This window comes from Melospiza georgiana, chromosome 1 (assembly GCF_028018845.1).
Source record: "Melospiza georgiana isolate bMelGeo1 chromosome 1, bMelGeo1.pri, whole genome shotgun sequence".
NCBI classification, from domain to species: domain Eukaryota; kingdom Metazoa; phylum Chordata; class Aves; order Passeriformes; family Passerellidae; genus Melospiza; species Melospiza georgiana.
The window spans coordinates 23,042,160-23,066,131 of NC_080430.1; the positions used below are offsets into that span (position 1 = coordinate 23,042,160).

General features: G+C 40.7%; 1 protein-coding gene across 1 annotated transcript; it reads left to right on the forward strand.

Moving 5' to 3' along the window:
* Nucleotides 1-15,307: 15,307 nt before the first annotated feature.
* Nucleotides 15,308-22,453, forward strand: STEAP1 (STEAP family member 1). Its single transcript, XM_058035998.1, has 5 exons — nucleotides 15,308-15,454; nucleotides 17,711-17,815; nucleotides 18,606-19,118; nucleotides 20,449-20,613; nucleotides 22,196-22,453. Exons 1-5 carry the CDS (start codon nucleotides 15,308-15,310, stop codon nucleotides 22,451-22,453), a joined length of 1,188 nt encoding a protein of 395 aa, XP_057891981.1.
* Nucleotides 22,454-23,972: the final 1,519 nt, after the last annotated feature.

The window sequence follows — 23,972 nt, forward strand, 5'->3', positions numbered from 1 at the left end:
AGCAAAGGGTTTATTCATGGCAAAAGTATTTATAATTCCAAAGAAAATGCACAGTATTATTACATTTGTTCCCATAATCTGTAATGCAATCTTCAGCATTGCCTCAAAAATCATGGAACTGGCAGTCACCTTTCTACACTTACTTCCTGTACTCTCAGCGGAGAAGCACAAAGAAAGGCCAAAAGGATGAAAGGTTATCACCAGCTATTATTCCATGCAGTGAATGGTTCTTATGAGACCAGCTCTGACTGGTAACACTTAAAACAATTTTAAGGCTGTTCTAATATAGTGGCAGACCATCAGACATTCCTAATCCCTAACAGCCTTTCCTCACCACCCAAGTCATCCACTATTCTCAGGAAACATAACCCAAAATCTGCTTCCAAGTGAAACCATTTTACATTCTAAAAAATTATAAAAAATGTTCATGCAAGAGAGATGAATATTATTTTAACTCGTACCTCCATAAAAGATAGCCAAGTATTTATCACATGCTGAGACCAAATGGCTTGAGGACATTGAGTACACCTGCTCATTTTTTAAGGCCTCCTCTTCCTTCATTAACAAAGTATTACTCAGTCAGGAAGCAGCACAGCTACTGTCTGGCTGCCACAAAGTGCCTGAACGAACTGAAAGAACCCAGAACACCCTGAGCACTCTGATAAACTTTCTCTATTCCACTGGGTAAGAATAACGAACATGAGGGAGAGAAGTGTGTAAACCTGTAGAAAAAGCAAATATAAGTACCAGAAGCATTTGTACTTTGGTGCTACAGACTTAGTGAAGTCTCAGACTTACAGTTTAGCACATCCCACGACTGTAAGTACAGCAATTGCTACTATGCTTCTCTGCTGTAGTATTTCCCCTAAGTGACTTCAAAATATTTTCATGGATATCAGGAAGGACATCCCCATGTTAAAGAGGGGAAACAGAGACACAAAGGAATGATCTTTTCCAAAGGCATCCCATAAACTGTTGAAAGTGGCCAAGAAGGAAGTCATCAGAGTCCTACTCCTGGATGCTTTCCGCCTTGCGTCTCCCACCAAGCACATGACAGCCCTCTAAAAATGCTTCCTCAGGACACCACCCACGGGCAGTGTCTGGCTCAGGGGACAGACATTCAGCTGAGAAAACAGATACTCTGAAATAGCTGGGAAGCATTGCTGTGTTGGGGTTTATACTCCTGTACATCTCGTCCAGATAAAATATGAGCATTATGGAAAATATCACTGTGAAATCTCCCTCCAGCATTAATTATCTTGTTTATGCTCTGGGATTTGTCAAAAGCTTTGATGAGCAGCATATGCTGGCTCACATGCTGGCACCTTCCTTTTCAGCACCCTTGATGATTTGGTGAACTTCTGTTCATAGTGGATTTATGAAGTAAACACCTATTGTAGAAAAAATCAACAACTGAAAAACAAAATTAAATAACCTCAGTGAAAATATTAATTTGCTTTATTTCTTATCTCACCTTTCTGTCTCTTTCACCATAAGTTTATGCCTCCCTTATGAAGTATTTAATTACAGAGATTTCATTGCTTAATTCTAAATGTTTATTACTTCAGGAAGGCTGTTTCATGTAGTTCTGTTAGTTTAGGAAATAGACGCTTTCATTGTGTTTTTCTTCTTGTAGGACATGGCTTAACCCATTTCATTAATTAAAACAGATTTACTCCTGCTATAAAAACCATAATTGATATAACATTTTAATTCCCATTTGTTCCTTCAAGTGGTAGTTGTATTCATGCTCAGACTTCACGCCTTGTTACAATTTGACAGCAGCTTAACAAGTTATTGAACACCAACTGAGTTATGGTAACTTTATATGTTCCTTTTCTTAGCACACAGCAGACATGAGATGTTGCAGCAAAACATAAACTAAGAAATACCCAGAAAGCCAAAAAGATACCTAGCCTTGTGCCCCAGGTGCCTCTGTTGAGTGTCAGCAAGGCACTGTGCATGCTCACCATGGAAATCACAGCTGCTTTCTTGTCTAGTGCTCAGCCTCAGAGGAAAGCAAGCACTGAAACTGACACCAACCTGCATTTTGGAGCTTCTGGTGTAGGAGCTTCTTACAAATTACCAGATACAAAGTCTTTCGAAGTCAATGGCAAAATATCTGCCCCTGACCTCAACAGCCTTTTGGTCAGGGTTTCACCCTGTTGAAGATTTAATGCAAGATGCTTTCCATTACCATCTGAATGGCAGATTACCTTTGTCAAATGGGCAGTTTGCTTTATTTCTCTCTTTGAGTGACATTCACACCTCCCTCGGGAAGGAACATCTGCTGATAACAGACTATTGAATGTCACTGCATGACTGATAAGAACTGTAACATCCCATTATGAGATGCTCTGCCCAGAGGGAGGAGCCAAGCATTGCTACCCAGATATAATCTGAGATTCTGGAACACCAGCATGGCTTTTCTTCACAAAATTCCCCAGAGGAACAGCAGCTGTCTCTTCTTCCACTGGATCTATCCTTCTCTACAGATCCCCCTTGCTCCAACAGAACCACATCTGGCACTTCAGGAGGACTGCAGCCACATTTCCAATTGGACTGCCACCAACACCCTGACCCACAGGGTGTCAGGTTGGGTTCTGAACCTGTCAGCGTTTTTCTGGTATACTACATTGTTTTATTTCATCCTTTATTTTTTTTTCCTTTTCCCTATTAAAGAACTGTTATTTCCTGGTCCCATATTTTTGTCTGAGAGCCCCTTAATTTAAAATTTATAGCAATTTGGAGGGGTGGGGAGGGTTTACATTCTCCATTTCAGGGGAGGCTCCTGCCTTCCTTAGCAGACTCCTGTCTTTACAAACCAAGACACACCCCTACAAAAACTATGTGCTGGTTTAAATCACCAGCAGAAAGCTTGGCTGATGCAAGCTGGAAGTTCTTCGGGCTGTATCAGGATATGAGCATGTTCTGGCACTGTGGCTAATTTAGTACTGGGGAGAACAAGAAAGAACTTTTCAGAGAACCTGAACAAGATCCAGCATTGAGTATTTGTTTATTTCTCCTCACCCAGAGCTTCTCTTTGACATATTATAGGACTTCATGCAGTTTTTTTTCTCAAAATGAAGCCACCCACATCCAAGTTTCCTGTTTCTCCCAGATAAAATGAAATATTTGAATTAGGACAATGGAACTTACTTCTAAAGTTCATATTTGGTCTTCAACAACAACAACAACAACGACAAAAATCAAACAAACCAACTAAACAAACAAAAAATCCCAACTGAAACTAAAGTTTTACTCTTTAGGCCACATAACATGACCAAGAATGGAGCAGGGAGAGTAGAAGCTGTTTTCCAGAAATATAGTAGTGTCATACATTTTCCAAAGTATGTTTTTCTGAAGAGGGAAGGTTGTCACTGGGAAACAGCTGGCCATGTGGAAAAGTCAACAGCTGGGATGAGGAGACAGAATGTACTGGAAGCTATTTTTCTTCCCTTGAGCCAAAATATAACTTTATGTGTTTCAGAAAGATAGCTAGATGAATTTGTGAATGAAAGTAGAGGTGGTCAGCATGGCAGTAAGGGGAGAAGCTATTAAATGATAGAGTTTTGCCATTTCCCATGCCTTCAGAACTCAAAAGCCTTTCTAGCAGAAAAGGGGCTTGCTAGCATATGGATTAACTTTGTTCCTGAGTATTACTCAATAAAAGTGCTGCTTTTCAAGGGTAAAAGCAAAACTAAGAGTATTTTTATGCACTATTTAAAGGACCACAAACTCTTTCAGTGTGGAATTTTCTAACACATGAATTACATTGTCCGATAATTTATTAAAGAATTTCCACAGAGGACATTCTATAAGGTTAAGCCACATTCTTTTGTGATGCTAAAGAAGGAATGATTCCACCAACAATAACACAACACTAGTGTCAGGCAGAGGAGATGCTGAATCAACTCCACAACAGTAGAATTAGGCAACACTACCAACCATTTTCAAATTATTGATTCAATTTTAAATATGAGCCAACTTGTTTCTCAGCTCCAACGCAGTCCTGTTTATCCCGATACACATGCACTACTCTACACCAAACAGCTTCAATGTTTCATTTAGTACCTCTGATTTTACAATATAACTACATTTTAGAACAGGAAGAAACACTTGTATGGGAAAAGAGTATTTCTTATTCTGTTATATAATTTCTAGCCCTTTTCTTAATTACAAGTGTATGTATATACAGCTAGAACTGACACAGTATTTACTCATTTATGAGAATTCTTGCAACATCTGAATGTTCTGTGTGAACTTCATTTGAAATTAATGTACTACCAGAAGAACTTATTTCATCACCATTTTACTTTGCTCTACTGATCTGTTAAATGTGTTACACCTTTATTCCTTTAAAAGGCATTATACAAAACCTGACCAGTCGTTTTTTTCCTAGGGTTACAAATAACTACGTATGCTTTATACAAATTAACTGTGCAAAAAGATAATAAGACAGAATTTGGGTTTTTTCTTCGGTGCCAAAGCAGTAATAATAGGGCAGACCTTGGTACGAATATAATCAAAATTGGAAAAAATTCTATAATTTATTTTTATAACTTTACCAGCACCATTATTGAAATGTACTACTTCTTTCAACTATTGTTATATCACTGACTTTTAGATAATATAGAAACACATTATTTGAGTTACTTTCAAACAAGATAGTCAGGATAAGCAATGAAAATCAGGATTTTTCAATTTCTGTCAACACAAAATAACACTTGTGAGCCCAAAATTAAGTAACACTAGACTAGAAAACACAAAGGATACTAAATCACATCTATTCAGAATACTTGATTTTAACTTTCCCTTCTAAGTTGTATTTTGGTACTGTATATTAGGACGAATTTTGTTTGGCTGAAAGCTCAAAGTTTACAAGAAGTGGGAGTTGGTAGAACTGGGAATGGTTTAGTCATTAGTCAATCTAAAGAAGTATCTTCTTACAGAAAAAGATAAAAGGTTTATAGTTTACCACACCAGTTTATTAAGAAACATTCATTAAATATCACTACAGTGGTCATTAGGCAAGTTCCTCAAAGGCACAAAGGCAACCTTAAGCATATCAACCTACTTCAGTTTCTTAGGAATGCAAAGCACCACAACACCTAAAAGTTAGACAAATGCCCTGCAGAATGGAATCCACAAAGCTCCTGATAGTTATTTTAGGCAATAAGAAAGAAGTGCTTGTAATCAAAGGGGATTTCTTAAGATAAATAGCAATGCTCAACCGCTTGTAGATCACCCTAATATTTAGGAACCATAGTTCCTGTCTTTGAAGTCTCTATTTTTTTTCATTAACCATTTGACTAAGTCAGGACAATGTTATCAGCTGATGCAGATTAGGAAGGAAAAAAATACCATGTTGTATTTTAAGCCAAAACCAGGGCTGTTATAGATCCATATTGACCATCAGAGAAATATAATAATAAATCATTTTAAGAAAACCTTGTTTCCTCAGCTTTGCTGCGCTTTATGAATGCTCAGACTGGGTTCCTCTACACTGTTTCATCTTCTAATATTGTTTTTGAAACTAGATAAGAGACAAGATACATGCAATTTTTCTACTAAGTAGTTTAGAGCTTCTGGCTTGACTCTCATCGCTTTGTGAAGTGATTGCCAAGCATAAATTTGTCAGGCTGCAATGATTAAATCCAGCTCAGTACCTGTCTTTTCTTTCACCACACTTTCCCTGCCTCCATTTTCATTGAGATCTTGATTAGAATTGGCAGAGACAGAATTTTCAGAGGACCATTAATGGTAAGTCACCTTAGGTAAACAACTCTAGTCAACTCTTAGGTAAACAAGTGTGCCAAATGAAATAGTGAAATAGCAGAAAAGCAGACTTCTTCTCTAGAATTCAAGTATGGACAATAACCAAACAAAAAAAATTACCCTAAAGGAGATTTCTGACTACACTTCCTCTGATACGGATTTGAAGTTCTCATCAAGCTCTTGTGTCATCACTCAACCTCTATATTCAAATTAGTGCAATTTCAAGTCCAGTTCCTGAAACCATCCACAGTCATTAGGGTGGAGTTTCACTTCAGTCTTTTCACAATCAATGCAATCTCAACCACAGCCCATCAGGAATATTTCTTTAAAGTCTACATGGAATTTCCTGTGCTTCAATTTGTATCCAATTTGGCTCTTGTTCTGTCATTGAGAAATGCCTGTTCTTTACTCCCAGGTATTTACACATAGATAAAATTTCCCCTGCCTTCACTCCTCCAAGCTATGAGCCCATCTTTGCTTATGTCAGATGCTCCAATCCTTTAACTGTCTGTGTCAGCCCTTGCTGGACTCATTCAAGGATGGAGAGCCAGAACTCTACACGGCATTCTACATGTGGACCAACAGAGGAGGAGAACTTCTTCACTCAAATCCCTGCAATTCTCTGCTTCTTGCTGCCCAGAAGATTGATGGGTGTTTCAAGGGTGCTCATGTTTATTTGGTGTCTCCCCAGGACCTCCAAGGCCTTTTCTGCCAAGTTTCTTTCCAGCTGGTCAACCACCAGCCCATTCTGGCGTACAGGTTTATTTCTTCCCAGCTGCAGGATTTAGCTCAACTTCACATTGGCCCATTTCTCCAGCCTGCTGAAGCAAATATGAATGATAGCACAACCACCTGCTACATCTACCCCTCCACCCAGTTTTTGCATCTCCTGCAAAGCTCATTTGTGACAGGATGGCTGTTAGATGGAAGCTTACAGCTTTTCTCTGGAACCTGCTGCATGCTAGAGCCTGCTGTTCTTGCTCTGCTTGAGTTCCCTGTCTCTTCCAGCCCTGCCTCATTTCCTGCTCCAGTTATTTTTTGAATCCCTGCTCTGATTCTAAAGTAGACCAGTGCCCCAGGCAGTGGGAATAAGTCCAAAAAAATACCTCATTTTAGATATAATCTTTTGGATTATTTCTGACAATTAGCTTCAGCTATCTAGTGTTGTTTACAGCATGAAGTTAGTGACATAGAATAGTGCTTCTGGATGGCAGAAACATTTTAAATTTGACCACAGATAGTATTCCTGAACAGTCACAATCCTAAACTAGAACTCCAGTACTAAGTTTTGGACAAAACGTCTTTTCCTTAGTAAATAAGAAAACTGTTCGGATTTAAAAATATCAAGCAAAATATCCAACTTAACAAGCTCTAATTAGCACAATTACTTCCATATTGAAGACATATGTGTAATTGTGTTGTCAGTCTTTGCATGTGAGCAACAATTCCCTTACCAGTCAACCATAATAAATGTATTAATGCAATAGTTCTGCATAAAAAGTATTTTCCCAAAATTGGATGGCAGACAACTTTGCTTTATTTAAATTAATTATAGTATTACTTGATTAAAATACTAAAGTAATTTCAAATGCATCAGCAGGTTCTGTTTCACATTGTTTAGATTGTATCAAATTTCTAACAGCGTCTGACAAATTTAGGGAGTTTTTAAGTACCTCAGTAGCCCTAACACTCTTACCCTTAAGAATTTCTCTCCCCTGCTCACTTCACAAAGGCATCTTAGTAACTGAAAAATTACATATGAATTCTGACAAAGCCAATTCCTTGTCTTCTTTCAAATCCCTCTTTAAAATGAGGAAGCTGTTGCTATTACAATGGCATCCAGCAGTTGAGATGCTATCATCACACTGGACAGTTATCACCACAGCCTGACATCCAAACCATCATCTCATTACATTCCTAAAACCATGTTCATTTCAGCTTCTTTCCCACATGCTTGCATCACCTGTCTCCAACTGTTTCTCATGTGAAACCTACATCATGGTCTGCAGAGAAGTTGTCAGTGCCCACATCTGCACCATATCCGACAGCAGGGTTTGTAGGCACTAAGGTAATGGGGAAAATTCTGCAAGTTTTGTAGTAGGTGTAGAGCCAAAAAAACTCCTTACAAACTGTAAGGAGTTTAAAATATAGTACTAGAACAAGATTTTCTGATCAATTTGTGAGGTAGATGTTCTGGGAAAGAACATGGTTGTGGGAGGGATGCTACAACATTTTGACAATTTTGTGTCATCACATGTTTTTGTAACTCCTCATGGGAAGTATAATGACATTAGAATGCCATTCCTAAACCACTGTGCTGTTCTGGCTGGGGTAGAGTTCATTTTCTTCACAATTGCTGGCATGGGGCTGTGTTTTAGATGTGCACTGCAATCAGTGCTGATAACAGAGAGGTGTTTTTGTTATTGCTGAGTGGGGCTTGCACAGAGCAAAGGCCTTTTGTGCTCCTCACTCCATCTATGAGTGGTCTGAGGATGCACAGGAAGTTGGAGCCAGGACAGCTGACCCCAACTGACCCAAACAGTGTCCCAGACCATAGGGCATCATGCTCAGCATACAAAGCTGGGTGGGAAATGGAAGGGGGGATGTCAGGACTGATGGTGTTTGTTTTCCCAAGTCACCACTACATTTGATGGAGCCTGACTTTCCTGGAGATGGCTGAGCACTAGCCTGCCCATGGGAAGGGGCTTTGCTTTGCTTGTGAACATAGCTTTTTTTCTTACTTATCAAAATGTCTTTATCTCAGCCCAGGAGTTTTCTTACTTTTATCTTCCCAATTCACTTCCCCATTCCATTGAGGGGGGAGTGAGGAAGCTGCTGCCTGGAGCTTGGTTGCTAGTTGGGGTTAAACAATGGCAGCCACAAAATCCATCAAAGAACTACAGCCATAAGCAATAGGCCACACTTTTTCATAACACATGTTCCAAGGCACTTTAATTTCAATGGACTCTGGTAGAAATACTGTAAAACCCTATATTTTTTTTAATGATTAGAGGTAATGGATCCCCTGTATACCACAGAAGAAAGTATATCACTGCTCTTTGTTGCTACATAATCAGATTTAGACAAAAAGGTTTCCTGTAATAAAAAAAAACCCTACATGACCAATATTCTGTCTTTGTTCAGTAACCCTTTCCCTGTGAGTCTATTCCCTTCCTTGTATTCTTTACATTTTACAGCTTTGAAGTGTGTCAGAGTTGCTGCGGCTTTGTTGGTGTTGTTGTTGTTTTTGGTAATCTGTATATAAATTACTGTTATTTTTATTATCACTGGTTTCATTATTGTAAGTATTTTCAGGCAGTCAGCTCTATACTCCAGTGGCATGTGTGTGCTAAAATCCTGAAATCAACAAGAATCCACAGAGAAGTACCACAGCTGCCTCAAAGGATAACAGCAATTTAAGATGTTATGTAAGCAAAAGTAACAAACACATTGGGAAAGGCAAGCATTTCTTTAAGAGTATGTGATTAGACCCAAAGAATACCACTGTCTGATTCAATCATTTTTTTTTCTTAAATATAAAACAAATTCTTCCGTGCTGCTTCCAAGAAAAAACATGCATTATCAGAAAGGAATGTTGTGAAAGGTGCTAGTTCAAAAAATTAAGAATGCAAGTACTTTCTGTATTTGTCTATAAATTATAGACTTGAAATCCAGAATGCAATTTTTTACGGTGAATGAGGAAATAAAATACTGCTATTGTCCTCTACTTTGAGTTATTTTTCAACTCATTTCATTGAACTTTAACTGTGGTCGTCATGTGGTCTTTACTTGTACTTTAAACAATGACTAAAAGTATCAGTTAAAAAAATTGAGTGACATGTGACTGTTGATTTCTCATAATTCGAGAGATGTAGTACGTAATTTTGTTTCTTGCACATGTTGGAAAAGATTGAACAGCCCCCTCAAAAATCTTGAGCCTCTCTGTTTTTTCACTGAAGTTGTTTTCCTCTGCTTCCCGTTACTTGGCACCGATGACTTAAATCCTCCAGAGGAATTCAACTATTTCAAGGAGCTTGAGTGCCACTTCTTTGAATCAGGATTTGTGTGATAAATCCAGGCCAAGTAAGAAAGTTTTTTCACTTTAACTATGTTACTCACTAAGAACAGCTGGTCCTTTACTACATACTCATTCAGCAGGGAATACAGCAGTTGTATTCTTATCTGATCTCTTCCTGACATATTTCCTTGGCTAAAGAAGCTTATTTAGTGACAGTAAACCAAAGATGTTGTCTGATGCCTCTGTTCCCAAATGGCCTTAGTCCACAAGGGACAAGCATTCTCTACCAGCTGCATCTGCAACTCCTACTCACAACATGAACACAGGGCACTTGCCACTTCCATTCCCAACTCCTATTTTAGTACTCAACACTGCAGTTTCTTAGGCTGTAATTTCAAAATCAGTTTAGATTTGATACCATTTAAAAATTTATTTTCAAATTCTTTCATAATTTTCCAAATTCATGCATGGTTCTTTGTAGCACCTACATTTTTATGTTCCTTTTCACAGACTGCTGAGTTTGGGGATTCTGAGCAAGAGTCCTCTTGGTGTCAGCTCACATATTTCCATGCACAAAAACATTAATGCAATTAAATTTTGTGTGCATTGTCCCACTCAAAGGGAAGACCCCCTGAATACCAGACCAGGTCCTAAGCTGCAATAGGAAGAGCACTGCCAGCTGGTCAAGGCTGGTCCTCCTTCCCCTTCCCTCAGCCCCTCTGAGACTCATCTGCACTGCTGTGGTCAGTTCTGGACTCCTCAGTACACGCAAGACACAGATGTACTGAAATTGCTTCTGTGCAGGTCATCATGAAGAGGATTAAAGGACTGAAGCACTTCTTCTACAATGACAGGTTGAGAGAGCTGGAACTATTCAGCCTGGAGAAGACTCGTGGAAGCTCTTAACATTACATATGAATACTAGAGGGAGGAAGACAGCAAAGAATATGGAGCCACACTCTTCTCAGTGGAGTTCAAAGGAAAGACAAGAAGCAATGGACACAGTGAAGATTTTCACTATCTTCTCAGTGAAGAATATTTCCCTAGTACCCAACGTGAACCTTCAAACTGCCATTTGTGATCCCTGGCTGTTTTTACACTCACTGGAACTACCAACAAGAGTTGGGCTTGCTTACCTTTGTACCTTCCCTTCAAGTATAGAGGGATGATGCTAGGTCACCCCTTAGTCTGTTCTTCACCAGACAAAGCAAGCCCAGTTTCCCCACGTCTCTCCCCAGGGAGCATGAGCTGCGAGCCCTTTACCACCTTGGTAAGCCTCTAGTGAACCCTTCAAGTGCCATCCTGGAAACTCAGTCACCACTTAAGCATTTCAACCTGGCTGAACCCAGCCCATTTGCACTTGGCTAAATTACAGGGAATGGTTTTCATCTTTCCACACCAGCTCTCCCTCTGTAGCACCATTTCTGAGTCACCCACGGGCATGCTGTAGTCAGTCATCCTGCTGACACTCAGTTACACTTGGCTTACTCAACAAGTTCTGAGCAAGACTGTTAGTGTGATTATATGTAGGTCTGTGTGTTACTGGAACACTGCACCACTTTTCCAGCCATTTGGCAAGCTGTTCTCAGAACTCCTAGTCTAAAGAACAGTTGCAAAAGCAAATTGTCCGGACCACAGACTCCCCCATGTAAAACTCTGATCAATGTGTTATCAAGATTAAAGAACCATCTGGAAATCTTGTCAATTATGCAATAATTCTTTCCTCCAGAAAATGTAATCAAGCATTTCCTCGTGTTTATGGCCAACATCACACACAGACTTTCATCAGAATATAGAAGGAATAAAACACAGATGAACTAATACAGTGACACCAGAGTATTTTTGCTGTCCAGAAAAAACCCTGACACATTGTGGAAACCCAGGGCACCGGGAATATTTCCCTGTCTGCTCTGGGGCACTGACTTTGACCTTCATTCATGCAGAAAGTTTCCTAAACTCCAGAATAGACTAGAATCCACTAAGGTGTGAAGTAGATTGTAGAGAGTAGTGTAGGTGTATCATTTAGGTGGGAAATTTAGGTTTTAGGATTTTTAGTATGTAGAGGATGGAAACAAGTTGGAGGGCACAGGGTGTCATCCTGGGCTGCTTCTTCATGCTTCTTCTTCCTTCTTCATGGGTTTGGGTGGCTTTTTGTAACTGGGTGGTAAAGTCTGCATTGTGGACTTTTGGTGATCAGTTATTGGGTTTAAAAGGGAAATAATCTAGGTGTCAGCTCTTAATTGGATAGTTTAGCTATAAAAGACCTTGTAACAAGAGATTGTTAGCCATTTTTGTGGTGCTTTTCCAGTGCGCTGAGACTTGTGTGGACAGCGTGCAAAACTCTAGATAAGATCATAATAAACAAGAACCTGAAGACTGAAAAAATCCAGAGCATCTCTCTTTCCTGACACAAGACTGCTCCAGGAGGGTCTTCCCCAACAGAGGAGCCCCCTGGGAGGGCCCAGCCAGAGTTCCAGAAGTTGGTGAACCAGCAACAGGTACCCCGGCAACATCCTTCAGCAACCACAAAAATATCATTCTTTCTTCCCCAGCTCATACATGAAATGAAGCATACTGACACTATTCTAAACCTCTGGAGCCAGCCAAACTTGCACAACTTTACATTCTTGTTAGCGGCATCATGCCCATTTTCCATGTGCCAAGAGAAATTTTCTCATTTTGAATCAACTCCTGATTCCTGTGGTGTTTCCAGCCTTCAGCCTCAGACTTCTTACAGAGCACATCTCATAAGCACCAGTTCAAAGCTGTGAGCATGCACTGGTATCATCTGGGCATAATCTGGGCAGGACTGCCATGCAGCTTGCTTTCCAGTAACCATTCTAATGTAAGTGGTACTTTGAGTGACGTGGAATTCATGCCTGAGGGTAGGCATGAAAGGAAAGGTTTCACTAGCATTTGAATCTATTTCCACTTTGTCAGCACCCACGTAAAACCAGCTTTCCAATTTTACTCACAGACAGGCACCTACTGGTACTCAGCATGCAGACTAGAGAGGGGATGGCTTGTCCAGAGATACCTAAAAGCATCTCTGCAGAGCAGCTCACCAGGTACTTATTTAATAGCCAGGTTCACACTCGGGCCGGCTTTTTGTCTCATCTCCTGAGCATGCGTAGGCAGGAGCTGAGCTCTTGTGTGTTTTGCAAAAAGTCTAAGGATGCCTTAAGGGTATTCTATCCTTAAGACTGTATATTCTATTCCTAAAACAGGATATCCAGATGCTGCAATCTCTCAGCATCTTCAGCTATCTTTTATAAATGCAGTTCCCACAACACTAGCTTACACCAGGGCTTCTGAGAAGTGCTTTGCCAAGGAGTTCCCTAAGAACACGCTGTTAGCCCCCTGGACTGCAAAGTCTGCTTAGGCGGGGTTGGAACCGGCCGGCACACCTTGGCACCGGCAGCCTCGTCCCCGGCGCTCCCACCGCCAGGCGTCACCCTGCTGATGGGAACGGGGAAGTCCCAGACCGACCGGGCAAATAAAGGAGCAGGGAAGGAAATCAAACGGCACTTACACAAAGTGAGAGCAAACCCAAGTTATGATCCCTTACAAAAAAAGTAACTCATGAAAAACATGTGGGAAATAGCCTTTATGCAAAGAACAGGAAGATATGCTAATGAAGGTAACTAAAAAAAAAATTAAAAGTTAAGCTTTTAACACAGGAGATACAATTATTCTGTCTTCTATTCCTTCTAAGGCAATCTCCTCTTTTCTTCCAGATGTAGCAATCAGCTGGAGTCTACGTCCATTTAACATCTACTGAAAAGGAGAAAAAAAATCTACTCCCCTCCCAAGATACAATGACATGGCACTTGGCGTAATTTCTGTGGAGACGTCCTGAGGAGGATACAATGAGCTCTGCACGAAAACATTTCTGACACAAACTGACCACGTGTGCTTCAGGAAGTCACTAGATGTCAAAATATGCACTAAAACAGAGATTTCATAAGATAATGATGGTTCACACTACTGTGTGACTAAATTTTCAGGAGACAGCTGCTTTTTCAACCTTTTAAACCTAAAAACCTTTGGTTTTTAACCTCAGATGCTTTTTTAACCAGTTGAGGTTAAAAACTAAACAACAAACAAAAAACAACAGCAAAAAACTTACAGGATCATGGTACTTTAGGAAAAAAAATAAAGTGAGGACTGCTCGTAGGCGAAGCAGGGATGAATAGGGCATTTTGTCAGGTTTAGGAGAGTGACCCGTTTGGAGGAACCGGCAGGGAAGAGAGAACGGAATGAAAGGAGAGCGGAAGGGTTCCCGGGATCCGAAGGGCCTGGGGGCACTGCGGGCCCGGAGCGGGCTGTGACCCCCAGCGCACCCCGTCACCAGCGGCGGGGCTGCCGGCAGAGCTGCGGCCGGGGGAGGCCAGGGCCGCCCGGAGCAGAGGGGAGCGCACCTCGGTACCGGTACCGGTACCACCTCCTCCTCCTCCCTGCGGCGGGGCGGGGAGGGAGCAGGTGAATGCGCCCTTTGTCCGGCCGAGGCCCCAGCAGAGCCACGGCTGGGCGCTCTTTGGGCCGGCCAGTGTCTGCGGGGAATGCCCTCCGGGAGGCCGCGCCGTCCCGCCGCTGCTCGGGCCGGGGCACGGCTCACGGCTCACACCGGCCGGGCGGAGGGGAGCGGGATGGGCGCGGAAGGCGGGGCCGGGAGGGGAGGTGGAGGCTGCGGCCGGTCTCCCCCGCCTCTCATCTCCTCAGAGTCCGGCAGGCGCTCCGCTGCTGACCCGAGGCCGCCTTCCCCTCCGAGGGACGCCGCCGGGCGCTGCCCTCCGCGGACCGAGCCGAGCGGGGCCGCCGCTGCCGCCGCCCCCCGCGGGAGGACCTGCGGCGGGAAGGAGAGGCCGGGCTGCCGGGCCGGGCTGCCGGGCCGAGGTGAGTGAGCCCGGGGCGGACAGGGGCCAGCCGTGCCCGCAGCCGCCGCGGAGGTGTCCGTCCCTGTGCGCCCGCCCGGCCGGGCTGAGGCGCGCTCCGAACCGGGCCCCGCCCGCCACGCGGCCGGGCCGGGCCGGGCTGGGCCAGGCGGGGAAGCCCCGGCCGGCTCGGGCTCCCTGGGGCGGAGTGCCCCGGGCTCGTTCTGGCCCAGGAGAGCGCTGAGCGACGCTCTCCGGCTCCCAGCCGCTGGGCTTTCATTCAGATTTCCACCGAGCTCAGCAGAATCTTGGAAGAGCGGGGAAAGTTCTGAGCTCGCGTGCCGAGTGCCTGCAGCGTCCTGCGCGGTGCAGCGGGCACTTGGAAAGCGAGACGCTCATGCCCAGCTGTTTCATGCTGTAACTTTCCGATAGTGCCGAGAGAAGGGTGCAGGCACTGTCCCGTACCTCTTCCATCACCTCCTCGTTATTACCATAGCCTGTCTGTTTTACCCATTTTTCTTTTTTCGTGAAACCAGTCCTGAAACCCCTTATTCAGAAAACCTTCCCAGTGACTTGGGATGATGTTTTCCCGGGATCATGTCTGCACAGTGTGGGTCCCTGATGGTTCAGCGTTACAATGAGCGTGCTGTCCCGGTACAAAATTCAGTACCGTACTCACAACGGTGGAAACTCGGCTTTCTGCAGCGGGACACCCTCCACCCTCGCTGACAGCTGCGTCCCAGAGCAGAAGGGATGTGCAGTCGGGATGGATGTTAATATAACTGTTTCCTTTCATAGCAGCTCTGGGTTAGATGTCTAACTGTCTCTTGCAGGACCCCTAATTTTTCTTCAGATGTATTTCAAAAAGAAATATAGGCTAGATGAATTCTTTCTGGTAATTTGTCAGGCACTGAATAGTGAATTGTAGGTGCTCTTCTTCTAGGGTTATCAAAGGCTATCACTGTGCTTTGTTACTGGGAAATAATTTCATGTTAACTGGTATCAGAATCCAAGTGGAATATGATGATGTGACGCTTGAGTTTCCTTGCATGCAGTTGTATGGCTGAAACCCACAGTTCCCTAGATGAGCACATGCATTCATTCATGCACACTTTCGTTTTTCTGTCTTGTTTTCTGCTGCATAAACCTTGAACGCTGTATTTAACATTGTATTAAACACTGTATCCCAAAAGAGCCAATAAATCAGCTTTTAGGATTAGCAGCTGGCATTCTAGCTCATGGATTGCTTTTGTTCACATCATGGCATCATTTATTACATCCTCATCAATATTAACCTTTAACTGGAAACTAATCATGGACTCTTTGTTTCTAAATTTTCTGAATGAAGAATGATAGGAGAATGAGAACTGGGTGAATCAGGCTTTTCCATACAAAGATTCCCAAACTATATTATGCTTTTGGACCTCTAAGACAGTGTGGTAGCCAGAAGGTAGGCCTGAAAGACCTTCATATTATGAGCTCCTTATAAATAGATGTGGAGTTCACTGTATTTGTTATTAGGTTTTTTACAGGTAAGTTCACCCTACTAAGTTCTATTTGTAAACTGTTCTTTGAATTGTAACAGCTAGAAATAATGTCTGTTTAAACATGTAGAAGTAGAAATTCTAAAATCTGAAGCTTTGTGAAGATACATGATACCCCAAGACTTTTGATAAAATCACCAGGACTAGCCCTAGGAATAGGGGGAAAAACCAAAAGTGTGCCTTCATGAGTCCATGCTTTCTTGTGTGCAGGATATACAAAGGATAACCTTTTCCTACACCGTTAGCTGGTGTAGGAATGGCTTAACAACCTGACCTTCAAACAGAACTCTTGCTGATCCTCCTCTGCAACACTTGTCTGAAAGGTTATGCTCAAAGGGAGAGCTGACTACCAGGAGGCAAAAATCCGAAGAGAAATGCTAAGGAAAAAAGCACTTCCAAAAAGAATACTTCAGCTTCAGCTGCCTGGTGGCCTGGCAGAGAGCAAACCCTCATAGCAGACAGTAAAAGTCTGTAAGACTCATCCACTGAAGGAACCAGACAGAGTAAAAGAAGGAGAATCATCAAAGTCTGATTTCTTCATATAATTTCCCAAAAGATTTATGGATATAAAAGGATCAGTAGTTAGAAAAACAGTTCAATATCTAGTAATTCAGCTGTTCAGTAGGAAAGTACATGGAAGAGCCACCTGGTAATTTTCTTAAAGGTTGTCACAGAAAGTCACCCTGTGGCATGGCACTCTGAGCTTCCAGCAGCGCAGTGCCAGGGCCTCTCCTCCTGCAGTGTGCAACAGTGTGACACACACCTGCCAAGTCCTTGTTGCAAGGTCCTTGCAGGCCCTGTAGTTATTTAATGCTCTTCAAAATACTGTCTTTTCTGCTATCCTAGGATTTTCAGAAACATCTCTTTCGGTTTTTCAGTTCTCTTCCTTTTTTCTTCTTTTTCTGACGTCTGATTTTTTGTCATTCCTAATAGCTTAGAACCATTTCTGCTGCTACTTGTGGTGATGAGTATTGCCAAAATACCTGGGAATAGCATGAGCAAAGCTACAGTTTCTTGACAATCTTGAATCTAAAGCCCCAGAGTGACTGTCAGGTAGACCAATCCTTAACCCTAAAATATATTAGAAACCACATGTCCATGGGCTTCTTGCATCAGAAAGTCTCATGAACTTAAAATCCATCTTCACAACATTTTACATGCTTTTTATGCAAGCTGTTTCAAACTAATTTGTGGTCATTTAAAAAAGTGAATTAATGCATTAATTCCACGGGTGACAGGGATATTAAGCTTAAATATTATTCTTCATTAGTAATTTTGTTCTGTTGATTTATGCTCTCTTTTATTCTCTGCTTTGCCCAGAAAATAAGCTGAGCTTTTTCCATTCTCAGAGGACAGACTTTCCTTTCCCTAGTTGACTGTGCCTTTTCCAGCAAATGTGTGGAGGACAAGGAAGAAAACAGTTTGAGGGAAAATAGGCCTCAAAGTTCCAGTATGGCATTTCAAAACCTGTTTTACATCCTGTATTTGTTTTGCAGGGAGTTTCCACAATGGAGAAGAGGGAAGATGGTAATGGTGCAATTGATCAGAATGCAGGTCAGAACATCATGCCAAGAAGAAATACAGGAAATCTTAACTACTTGGTAATGTTTCTGTAAAAAAGCAGCTCATATGTCACATAGAATATTGCAATCCTTGGTTCAATTTTGTCCAGAGACAGTGTTACCATCACACTGGCATATCACAAATATTTCTGAAATGTTGTCACAGTATTGATGTGAAGAGATAAAAAGAGAGAGAACATCTCATTCAATTTAATCACAGTCCATGATAAAAAATAAACAAAGCTTGAGGCAGCTAAAAACTACATGAGGGTAGTTGCTAATTGTAGCTTACCAGATGAGCAAAAGTCCATAGAAATAATTTGGGATTTTTACACAGGAATATAAAATTTATCTTTGGGGGAATCTTCATGATAGCAACATTGGACTCAGGAAGTTTTCCACATCACATAAAAAAGATCCAAAAAAAAAATCCTTTAATCCTTCCTTGTGCATGGTATTTGGGCTACATCATTAAGTCTATAGCTGAAATTTGAAATCTATAACTTATATAATAAGAAGCTGAAATGATGCTTCACATAATGTAATCCTTCCTTCCTTGCAGTATAGTTATCTTCCTGGAATGAAAATCTATTTTAAAATCACTGCAGATAATGAAGAATGGGAAATCTACACTACAAGTGCTTTACCTAAGTGCTGACTATGCTGTTTGAAATATTGTTTCCAAGTTACCTTGTCTTTAACAGTGCATATGTTTTGTATATGGTTCCACTGCAGTAAGTTGTAAAAATCATGATGGCAAATACTGTTGTTACAGAAGTTTCTAATCTTCTCTTGAACTCACTTTGTATTTCCATTCTGTCCGTTCCAGAATGTGGATATGCAGGTTGCCAATCCATCAGAAGCAGCTGCACTTTTTGATTTACATCAAGCACACCATTTTGGTGAGTTTGAATACTCTTCAGAACAGCACTGCAAGCAGGATCTGTTCCCTAAGTGGCACTTGCCAATGAAGATAGCATCTGTGATCTCATTATTAACATTTATTTACACTTCCATCAGAGATGTCATATATCCTTTTATAACCAAAAAGGAAAACGTTTTCTATAAAATTCCAATCCTTGTCATAAACAAAGTTTTACCAGTGACTTCAATTACCCTTTTAGCACTAGTGTATGTACCAGGAATATTAGCTGCTAGTTTCCAGCTGTACTTTGGCACCAAGTATAAAAGGTTTCCCCAGTGGCTGGATAGATGGATGTTATCAAGGAAACAATTTGGACTTCTCAGTTTCTTCTTCGCTACATTGCACGCCTGCTATAGCCTGTGCTATCCAATGAGAAGATCATACAGATACAAGCTGCTGAACTGGGCATTCCAGCAGGTACGATGGGCACACGAACACCCACCCTTCTGTATTCAGAAAATCCTTGCAAATCTGGATGGGGGAAAGCCATTTTCATTGCCTTTGTTTGATTTTCAAGTGCATTCACAAACAGCACCGTTCAGGGATGGAGCAGGACCTAGTTGCCAAAGTATGTAACAGAGTCAAGTGTCACCCCAGCTGTGCCAATATATATTAAATAAGTAATTTTCTTCATTTGGGAATTTTTTTCCATCTGTAAGATGCAAAATTGTATCTCACAGGAACATTTAAGTCTTTGGCACACTATTAGTTTAGTGTAGAGTTCTTCTCTGGACCAGTGAAATCTAGAAACAAATTAAATTTGTGAATACTGATGGCTCACATTTGGGCTGATACACACTACCTTATTTAAAGATAGGATTTCAATGATGCTTCTGATTCATGGTCAATAATTGGCTTGCAAAGCTCTCCAACATCCTCTGTAACCTGAGAGCTCCTAATACTCACCTATTTCCTTGGGTACCATAAGTAATGCAGTCTTAGGAATATTCCGATATAAGGTATAGACTGTAAATATATGTTTTTATTACCCCTAAAGCCTTTATTATTAAAAATAATTAAAAGCACAATATGATGTCAGTAGATTCTGATTTTGAAAGCAGTCAAATTACCTGTTGAAAACTCTGAAATCAGCCTTACTGGTAATCTGACTTGAATGGATTACTAGAAATTTCCTTGAGATTCCAGTCAAGATGCAGAAATTACCATATTTGGGGCATATTATGCCATGGTGATCACTAGCAGGATCAAAGTGCTATTGCAAGTAGTTGTAAATAAGAGAAGTTTTGACATCAGTTTATTAAAATCACAGATGTACCAAGTTGTGTTTTTTTAAAAAAAACAGGGCAAAACAACTTCCATGGCAGGATATTTTTATTAAGAAGTCCTGCTGAATTATCTCCCTGAAGCAGAGCTGTTAATATATTTCCTGTTGTTATAATCTCCCTCATATGGTATTTAGCCATAGGTGGGGCTTTTTTCTTGTCAAAACCAAGATTTATCCTTGCTGTGAAGGCAGGTTAAGAGGCCTCAGAATCAGGCTCTCCTGGGCCAAGACACTGATGAAGTCTAGATGCTTCTCTCTAAAAGCTCACCTTTACTCTGGATATACCAGTGAAGGCTTTGTCATCAGGAGTAAACAGCAGTTATATTCAAAGACATTCAAACCAACCAAAATACTGGTTTTCTTTGTTTATTTCATTAATATTATGGTGAAAACAGCAAAATTATATTTAACACAAACAACCAAATGTTCCAGTCTGTAATTTTTATGGTGTTCTTTTGGCAGGTCAAACAAAAAAAAGAAAATGCCTGGATTGAACATGATGTTTGGAGAATGGAGATTTATGTGTCTATAGGAATTCTGGGACTTGCTTTGCTGGCCCTGTTGGCAATAACATCAATTCCATCTGTCAGTCTCTCTTTGACCTGGAGAGAGTTCCACTACATTCAGGTGTGCATGAATGAATATCCTTACTGCACGTTGTTAGTTCCATTTGTAGAACTGTGTGTTATCAGCTAAGGCCATTAGGAGTTAGAAATATCAAACACAAAGTTGGTGAAACCAATGGAGAGGTTTGTTCCGTACTCTTTGTTAACTGGTTTGTGAGAAATGTTCTTTCCATTACTCTTTTGTTGGGAGAACAGGCTCCTGTGTTCAGTGTATAAAATGGAAAGAAAAGACAACTCCACAGCACTTTTTCACCTCCTGACTTTGTGACCAGCAGCAGTTGTCCGTTTGAGACCTTTTCTTAGCTCTGGTGCTGAAGTCATCTTCTAGGTATCTTATCTCTCCAGAACGTCCCATGTCCTGCTGAATTTGGAGTAGGTGGCATTGAATCAGTCAGTGCTGTTGCCATATGGCACACACAGGGTATTCTGAAAGAGACATCTTAGAACAGATGCTGGATAATCAAATCCAGCCAGTCTTGAGTTTGCTACAGCTGGGCTTGTTTCCTTAACCCGGGCATTTGGGTTGCTCTCGATTTCCTTGTGTCATATGCAGTAATAATCAGGGTGGTTCTGCTGACATCAGTATGGTCACACTAGACTTAAGCAAGTGTTGGATCAGGCCCTCAAACTCCAAAATCTGAACATTTAATAATCTACTAAGAATCTGGCATTTGAAAATTTGATTTATATTTTAAAAGCAGATATGAAGTATATAATTACAATTACTGATTTGATATTCTGCCCACTCTACAAAGTCTATTATTTGTAAGATAAGTGTACAGAGAACATGGAAAAGTAAGGAGGAAGTCTCCAAATGCATGACTGCTTTCACTGTTGAAAGACTATGGTGAAGAAACCCAGATGAGTAATACTTCTGTGTTGGACTTACTTTATAAACAAATAACTTTATTACTTAAAAATCATGTTCTGTAGCAGAACAGTAGTTGGAAGCTGTAGCATTCAGCAGTTGGAAATACAGTGTTTGACTTCACTGATGAATACAAGATTATTAAGTGACAAGAGACTTAAAATTACTAGTAAATTTTCTTTACTCCTGAATTTTGTAAACAAGCTAAGCCAAATTTACCACTGTAAGTGAAATGAAAGACTTGAGTTTCCTGTAGTTTTGCAGGGCTTTTGCCATAGTACTAGACTTACTCGAGTTTGTGATTTTAATTTAGCTTAAAATTTTTCTTTGCAAGCATTCAGTTAATCCGTTAATATATCTGCTTTTGAACTCATAATGATTTATCATGGAATTAAAGTAATTTAGTATACCGATGTAAACTGAGATATTCAGGATTGAGCATGTTTCAGGAGTAACCTGCAGTCTCTTCTGTATTTTAGCTAAGTATCATAGCATTACTTAAAAAATGTGCCTCTTCAATTTTCTTTTACACTGGCATAAAGGAGTACAGTTGGAGTCCTGACTTACAGTTGTTAGCTTTTAGTTTAAAGGTTGCTTTTCTTTGACTTGAGCATGTTGGTCAAGGCGCATCCAGATTTCTGTATTTGCTTAACAGAGTACTTTTTTTGCCAAGTTGGGAAAAATAAATAGCTTGCTACTTTCTTTCTCTTTTCAGAGCAAGATGGGATATTTAGCCCTGCTGCTATGCACTGTTCATGCACTGGTGTTTGCTTGGAATAAGTGGGTTGATGCTAACCAATTCATCTGGTATACGCCACCTTCATTTATGGTTGCAGTTTTTCTTCCTATTGTAGTTCTGCTCTGTAAATGCGTACTGCTCCTCCCGTGTTTTAGGAAGAGGATAAGAAAAATCAGAAGTGGTTGGGAAGCTAAGACACAAGTCAATCAAACCAGCATAACTTCCAGACTGTAGATCAAATATGGACATTTCCTGTTTATGGATCTAAATATGCTCAAAGCCATGAAATTTTCACTCATGAGCTCTGTTTTCACATTTGCTATAGATGTTTCTTTCTCACTTTTTTTTTTTTTTTTTTTTTTTACTTCAGGAGTATGAAATACTTGATGCAATTTTGTTGTTTTCAAAGACAGAAAACAAAAAAATCTATTTTACACTTTATTCAGTGTTTTGGTATTTGATGATTTCTTTCTTCTGACTCACTGTTTTTAAAATCCAAGTGTTTCATTGTCTCGGTCCCAGTTCTTCTGTATGCAAAAGCAAACATAAATTATTTCTCCAGATGACCACAGAAAGTAAAAAATTATTACCCTGCAGAGCCCAGGAATGCTTTCTGCTTCACACAGCCATGTGTGTATCTTCACTAAATCTCAGAATTATAATGGGACAAAAACTAGAGTATTTATCATTCCATTGCCTCTTAGCACCAGCAGCCTGTGTTTCATTTTGCAGAGTGGGGACATTGGCATATGAGCCAGACAGAAACTGTGTACACCTTCCAGGTCTTGAACGTACACAACTGAGCAAGCAGAATCACAGGGATCTTTACAAGGTAATTATCTACTGAGGCTTGGGCACAGTCTAAAAAAAGAGTTTTTAGACTCAGATTTCCATCTTATCCAGGACTAGGTGTGTCTCTGTTTACTTGAAACGATAAAACATTTCCCATTTTTTATTCCATGAACACATTCTTTTGTTTCTGATGCTGGAAATTTTCCATGCTTTTGACCTAAGCCTGCAGCCCTTGACATGTGCTAAACTTTATTTGCACAAATTATTCCAGTGGGATAAATCCATCAGGTAAATGTGTTTTTTTGTTTACCCTAGGGCCAACACAATTGTGTGACTGGAAGAAAAACATTAAAAATAGACATTTGAATCTTGCCAATGATTTAGTGAGATTGTCATGTTGAATGGTTTCCAACTGCATTTGCTTTTACAGAAATTTTCCTAATAACTTTAATAAGCTCATTAAATCCTACTTTCCTTACATTGCATAGGTCTGGCTGGAAGTTTTAAATGAATAATTCATTTGTTAGTATCTGTTTTGAAATATGTTATTCGGTAGTAAATATTTCTACTCAACATCAGGAACATTTCTGCCAGACTGCCTGCAGGAGCTGACTAGGACATGGACTGTTGATGCCACCTATTGCTGGAATCCTCTGAATGAGAACCCTAATTGGCAATGGCTTTGGTATTAAAACAAGCAGGAAAACAACATATACCTAAAAAAATGTAATACACGGTGCTAATGAATCTGTTGTCTCTTTCTGGACTTTTACATGGAGCATAAATAACAGACAAATTAAATAGCTACAGGGGTATTAGATTTTGTACTTTCTGGGTTGTTACCATCAATTATTGCAACTTAAAAGTTGGCCTTTTTAAATTTGCACATAATGTAATACTGTGAAAGTAACTGGGGACATGGTGACCTATGTAATATAAATTGAAATCTGTGACCTATGTA

Excerpts from the sequence above, each read along its gene's own strand:
- STEAP1 (XM_058035998.1), top strand. The coding sequence starts at position 15,308 with ATGAGCGTGCTGTCCCGGTACAAAATTCAGTACCGTACTCACAACGGT. Across the intron at positions 17,816-18,605 it reads CAGGAAATCTTAACTACTTG|AATGTGGATATGCAGGTTGC; the intron begins GTAATGTTTCTG and ends TGTCCGTTCCAG. Across the intron at positions 20,614-22,195 it reads GAGAGTTCCACTACATTCAG|AGCAAGATGGGATATTTAGC; the intron begins GTGTGCATGAAT and ends TTCTCTTTTCAG.